The sequence below is a fragment of the Melanaphis sacchari genome, unplaced genomic scaffold (genome assembly GCF_002803265.2).
Source record: "Melanaphis sacchari strain LSU unplaced genomic scaffold, SCAv2.0 Contig978_pilon_pilon, whole genome shotgun sequence".
Lineage (NCBI taxonomy): Eukaryota > Metazoa > Arthropoda > Insecta > Hemiptera > Aphididae > Melanaphis > Melanaphis sacchari.
The window spans coordinates 3,586-10,605 of NW_020271693.1; the positions used below are offsets into that span (position 1 = coordinate 3,586).

The following is a 7,020-nucleotide window of genomic DNA, read 5'->3' on the forward strand; positions in this document are numbered from 1 at the left end:
GGAGCGTCAATTTCAGGAAAACTCATTCTATGTTGAATGTATTCACCTTCTTGAATACAAGACGAACACCCAAAATAAGCATTATGTGCTCGTACATTTAACAAACAATTTTTGGCAGGAGTATCACATATTATGTGTCCTATCTTAAATTTAAATAATCTATTATTTACAGATATACCACTTTGTAATATTACACAAAGGTCGTCTACAAATGGTTGAAAGAATTCATGAGCGGATGTTGGTTTTGTAGTTCCGTGAAAAATCCCCACTGGAAGCACATACTTATTAATTGACGGACAATTAATAACTGATATTAAAATAGGCCAAAGTTGGCTTTTAGAGCTATTTGAAATTGGAAGTCCATCTACATTTATACCTATACCCGTAGCGCCGAGAGAGCGCAAGTCGGCCGCGCATCCAAATGAAGTCGCTCCGCGATTTCTAGGTTTAATTTCTCCCACCAAGTTGACTGGTCGTACGCCGTCAACCATCCAGCGCTAACGACTGTTATCGTACAGTTCACGTCAATTATCAATTATTACTTTATTGTATATTTTTGTAATCAATTTATCATTTTTTATTTTATAAAAACGAATACATTTTTTAATTATTATTTTTTTATTATTTACAATATTATAATATATTGCATACACATAATATTTACAAGATAAAATACATCGCATACAAAAATACTATTTACAATATAATACATTATACACATAATATTTACAATATAATACATCATACACATAATATTTACAAGATAAAATACATCGCATGCACAAATACTATTTACAATAAAATACATTATTACACATAATATTTACAAGATAAAATATATCATCTTCGCAACTTAGGTTAGTTGGTCATCATCAGAGTCATCAAAGTCGTCAGACTCGGAATCGGAAATGTTTCCGGTAATGGTTAAGACATGTTGGTACGAGGTTTCCCCTTCCAATATGTCATCGGTGATAAAGTCGATCTCGCATAACTTCTTCTCCTCTTTAATAACGTGGCTTATAAAATTTTTCCACATGTCGGGTGAAACTCGTTCCACGCCTTCAACCAACAATTGTTTTACATCTTGTAATTTGAAAGTTGTATTGTTCATTTTCACGTATTGTTTTATAGAGGACCACGCCAACTCTATAGGGTTTAATTCGCAATGATACGGTGGAAGCCTAAGTACAATTATATTTTTGTTTTTCGCCAATTCGTCAATAACGTACTTGTTACAATCCACTCGAAATTCTTGTGCCTCTTCCAACAGTCGATCTTTTACCATTCGTTGATCTATTATATTTCCTCTAATTGTCAACCATTGAATGATTTTTTCCTTTTTCCACGAAAGTTGGGGAAACGTTTCTTTTTTAACCGAATGGTACGGCGCATTATCCATGACAACTACGGCATTTTTTTTTAGTAGTGGTAAAATGCTACTAAACCAGTCATAGAATGTGTTGCCGTTCATTTCGTCGTGGTAATCATTTGTATTTTTTTTTTATTCAAAAACCAAGAGACCACCTGCAACGAAACCATCAGAGGATCCTATATGGACAACAATCAATCGTTTACCTTTACCAGGCGGATTTTTTTGTCCAGTAGTTAGCCCACTTATATATGCGTCATGATGTGATTTTATTGTTGTATCGACCCACGATTTTGAAGGCGTTTCCCCAGCGTTAACCCAAGTCTCAACTAGGTAGTAAATTAGATGACCTTTGCTGCGATAAAATTTAATTTTTTCCAAATACCTTTGTCGCCAGCAGATTAAATCGCTTCGTTCAGTGTTGCGAGTTTTTTTAGTATAAACGAAATTTAAATCTTTTAAAACTTTACGTAAAGAAGTGTATTTTAAATTTGGTAAATTAAGATCATCATTGATAGCAGTAAGAATTTTTTGCAATGTTGGTATTTCTTATCTAAACCAGAAACTATGAATTTTTTGCCGAATAGCATTTTTGTCAAACTCGTCAATTTTTTGAGTAATTGTTAGTCTTATTTTATTTTTATTAGACGAAGAAATTATACCTTTTTTTTTTATATTCCGAGATCGTTGTTGAAATCGTACGTTGTCCAATACCAGTATAATGTGAAATGAATTTAATGATGTCATAATACTTTGGTCTTTGCTCAACTGGCAGATTGGCTCCCTCCATCTTTTTCATTTTGTACATATTAATAATAATTTCTTTTTTTTGGCTACCAACAAACTACAAAAAATGTTTGATATTTGTAAATAAATTATGATTTAATGTGTTGTATAATACGATAATATAAATACATAATAATTAAGGCTCGGAAGTTGATGCATTTTGCTTTTTTTTTTTTTGGAACTTTTTAGACGATGCTCTCCTGGCCACAAATCTGTTTCATAAGCATGTGAATCTAAATAACTAATTTTTATTTTGCAATTTTTGGTGTTTATTAATTTTTAAGTCATTTTTTGCCATTTTTATGGTCATTTTTTATTGTTTTTAAGGTCATCAAATTCCGAGCCCTAATAATAATATACTGTGATAATTAATTATATTAAATTGTGCTTACCTTTCCACATGGATTTTTTTTTATTGGTGAAATACCAGCAGGATTTACAACTTCCATTTAAAAAAATTTTAATACAGTTAAAAAAAAATGCAATATAATAGATTAAATCGTATACTGTGTATCGACAAAAAAACGTGTTTATCGTCGAATCACTTAATGAAATGGCTACTGTTTACGAATTCACGGTAATTATCGAAAAAACGTGGTTATCGTCTTATCGCTTATCTCAATGATGTGGTTACCGTTTACGAGTTCACGGAAATTAACTAAAAAACGTGGTTATCGCAAGGTGGGGGATACTGTTTACGAGCCACGACGACACGACGCGCGACGGTCGACGATGTGAGCCGATCATCCGACGGTGGGAGTCACGTTGGTGGGAGATGCGCGAACTACGACGAGTTTTGGTCGCTGCCGACTTGCGCTCTCTCGGCGCTACGGGTGTAACTTTAAATCTTCTTCACAATTAATCATATTAACATATTTTTTCAATACTGGAACTAACATATTTTTTATACCACAATGAATATATGATCCATGACCCATTACAACTATTTCTTGTGGTATTGTAGGTGTTTTCATTAAAGTACGCACGTCTTTCGGAACATTTAAACCTTCACAATTTAAAATATCAAGAAGAGAGTTAGTAGTGTTGCGTCCCTTATGTCAACGTCGATTCATATATCAACGTAAAAATAGAAATACTAATGTTTGCAAGTTAAAAGATTAAGTCTTTATTTAATACAATTAACTCGTACAAGAATACAATTTTATAAGCACAAGATGGTGTGAGTGGTGTTACGACCTGCCTCTGAAATACTGATAGACGAGACCGTGAGTGGTGTTATGACCTGCTTCTGAGCGTCTCGAATATCCCTAACCGTCTGCTGAGCTCTTGCCCTGGTCTCCCTTATATATGGTTAATCGTCAAGAGTGGTGACTGAAGAGGTGGCAACTTCCGATGACCTAAAGGAGCTCTCTAAATTAAATGTATTATTCAGTTGGGTGCCTTTCCTGCGATTTCATCGGTTCTACGAATTACAAGACGTGTGATCAAGTCTTAATTGTCAAATTAAATAGTACAATGTTAACACTGTTGTTTACTCATCATTTCTGAGAAGTCCAAGACGTGTGACCATGTCTTATTCATTATATTAAATATCACGATGTGCAGGTGTTCGCCTTATCGGTTGGTGCTACACTGTTTGAATATATTATCCCATCGGTATACGCGTCATCTCTCCGTATAATATATATGTGTAAAATAACACGGTACGTAACACTATGGTTAGTTACATTAACGGGTTACCTAACGAAATAGAATTTGAAGTGAAAACTAAAAATTCAAATTCTCTTGACCAAGCAATGCAAGTAGCATTAGTAGCAGATAAAAATATACGAACATATAATAATGTACAAGATATTTTTAGAGCAACCCATAATGAATACAATAAGCAATAAACAATAATTATAACAGTAACCGATGGGATAATATATTCAAACAGTGTAGCACCAACGGATAGGGCGAACACCTGCACATCGTGATATTAAATATAATGAATAAGACATGGTCACACGTCTTGGACTTCTCAGAAATGATGAGTAAACAACAGTGTTAACATTGTACTATTTAATTTGACAATTAAGACTTGATCACACGTCTTGTAATTCGTAGAACCGATGAAATCGCAGGAAAGGCACCCAACTGAATAATACATTTAATTTAGAGAGCTCCTTAGGGTCATTGGAAGTCACCACCTCCCCAGTCACCACTCTTGACGGTTAACCTTTAGTGACGCGCGCGGGGTAATTATTTACCCCAGTCTATTTTTAAAATGCTATCAAATATTCGTTGGTTTTTCCACACTCATTCGGGTCATGCTATCTTATAGTCACTATCATACAATCATAAAAACGTAACAATCTGGATTTAATTACAATCAGTACGTGAGTAATCGTTGACTAAATTGGTTGTGTTTGTAGTTCGGTAAAAATTTTCCCCGCGCGCGCTTATTTTTATTAAATTATAGTCGTTTTTTGTAAGTATGGACGAATTAGAACGCCGTCGTATTGCATGCCTATTGGATGACATAAGTGACGAGGAATTGTGGGGTGGTACATCTTCCACTGACGAATGTTCACCCGATGAACATTTTGATGTATTAGAAACTTCGAACACCGAACAATCAGGAGAATCGACCGATGATGAGATTCACAATGATATTCAACAAACACTATCAGCAGATTGCGAATCTTATCATGAATCTGACGATGAAATTCCACTAAGTATGCGTGTAGAGTGTTTTTATGGAAAAGATGGGACAAAATGGAATCGTCGTAAGCCAAATCTGAGAATAAAAAATCCAAGTTACAATAAGATAACTGAAAAACCAGGTGTGACTAATTTGGCAAAAAATGCAAAAACTGAAATTGACGCGTGGTATATTTTTTTTACGGGTCCTATGATTGAACATATAGTGTTCTGTACAAATATATATATCGATAAAATTAAGTCAAATTTTACCAGAGAAAGAGATGTAGCTCATACAACAACACGGGAAATAAAAGGTTTACTTGGTTGCTTGTACATGATTGGTAAGTAATAATAATTTATATTATAGTTTTATAGTTATAATAATTATAAATTTGTATACGTTACACATCTTGTAATAAATTATTATATGATACTGTCCTGCTAAGAAAAGTTCCGTAAAAACCAATATATAAGTTTTGAGTAAAATTCAGTTTCGTATTTTTCATTTTTTTATACCTATATAATATTATATTATTATTATTATATAGAATTTTATTGTGTAATTATTTTCGTCAGTCGTCGTCGTTCTTATCGTTGTATTTTGTTATGTAATATTATATACATAATATATAATATATAGGTAGTTGTTTATTTATTTATTTATCATATTTCTGTTATTAGGTGCAATAAAATGTGGTCATAGAAATGCTCGGGATTTGTGGAAATTAGATGGAGTAGGTGTAGATATTGTATCATGTGTTATGTCAGAAAAACGGTTTGAATTTTTATTGCGATATATACGTTTTGATGACATAAGAGGACGCGAAGAAAGAAAAAAGTTTGATAAAATAACCCATGTGCGATGGTTATTTGAAAGTTTTATACTACAGTGTAAACAGTCATATAGTTTATCCGAGTTTGTCACTATAGACGAAAAACTCCAAGCCTTTCGTGGTCGATGTTCTTTTAGGCAGTACATTCCATCCAAACCTGCTAAATATGGTATAAAAATTTTTGCTATGGTAGATAACATTTCATATTTCACCAGTAATATGGAAATTTATGCCGGAAAACAACCTGATGGTCCATTTAGTATTGATAACAGTCCGAAAAATGTTGTTCATCGTTTGATACAACCTATTAGGAATACTGGAAGAAACGTGACAATCGATAACTGGTTTACTAGTGTTCCGCTCGCAGATGAATTACTGAATCAAAAACTCACCTTACTTGGTACCCTTAGGAAAAATAAAACTCAAATACCACAGGAATTTAAAATCACGAAAAATCGCCCTGTATTTAGTTCTTATTTTGGATTTAGTGGAAAAAAAGTTCTAGTTTCATACAAACCTAAAAATAACAAAATAGTATTACTATTATCCACAATGCACAATGATAATTCAATCGACAGTAGTACAGGAGCGGCAAAAAAACCAAACATGATAACGATGTATAATGCAACGAAAGGCTCTGTGGATACAATGGATAAGAAAACCGAGAATTACACTGTTGCACGGCGGTGTATGCGTTGGCCATTAGTAGTTTTTTATTCAATGCTAAACATCGGTGGACTAAACGCACAAATTATTTTCCAAGAAAATACTTCAATAAGAAAAACAAGACTTGTATTTTTGAAGACATTAGCTCGTCAACTAATGCAAGAACAAATGGAATATCGTTTGACACTGGATTGTTTGCCAAAACAAATAAAATTAAGACTAAATGAATACTGCAACATAACAAGACCTAACGTGGGGGAAATACAACGTGTACGAGCTTCTGGAAGATGTACTTTTTGTGACCGCTCAAAAGATCGTAAGGCTACAAAAGTATGTACTAATTGCGCAAGGCTCATTTGCAGAGACCATATAATAGAGACTTGCCCTGACTGCTTTGAGGCTTCATAGTTTTAATAATTTTAAATTTTAAGGAAATAAAAATTATGTATTTGTTAACAAAGATTATTAAATATTTTTTTTTTTATTAAAATTTGTAAAACACGCATGTAAATTAATTAATATATACTTAATTAATTTAATAAGAAAGTTATTTTATTATAATTTTATTATAATTGTAATTTAAAATCTGCAATAAATAGTCAATAATAACTGAATAATGTAATAAAAAAAGGGTTTTTATATTAACGGAAAATAATTACCCCACGCGCGCAACTATATGGTCTGATACCGCGCGCGTCACTAAAGGTTAACCATATATAA

At 32.9% G+C, this 7,020-nt stretch overlaps 2 protein-coding genes across 2 annotated transcripts; one reads left to right on the forward strand and one right to left on the reverse strand.

The window, feature by feature from the left end:
• Positions 1-853: 853 nt before the first annotated feature.
• Positions 854-1,471, reverse strand: LOC112603129. Its single transcript, XM_025351559.1, has one exon. The coding sequence runs from the start codon at positions 1,469-1,471 to the stop codon at positions 854-856; it is 618 nt and encodes a 205-aa protein (XP_025207344.1).
• A 4,811-nt stretch (positions 1,472-6,282) lies between these two features.
• On the forward strand, positions 6,283-6,708 carry LOC112603130. Its single transcript, XM_025351560.1, has one exon. The coding sequence runs from the start codon at positions 6,283-6,285 to the stop codon at positions 6,706-6,708; it is 426 nt and encodes a 141-aa protein (XP_025207345.1).
• Positions 6,709-7,020: the final 312 nt, after the last annotated feature.

Bases quoted from the DNA above. Each gene is read 5' to 3' on its own strand.
- LOC112603130 (XM_025351560.1), top strand. From the start codon at position 6,283: ATGGATAAGAAAACCGAGAATTACACTGTTGCACGGCGGTGTATGCGT.
- LOC112603129 (XM_025351559.1), bottom strand. From the start codon at position 1,471: ATGAACGGCAACACATTCTATGACTGGTTTAGTAGCATTTTACCACTA.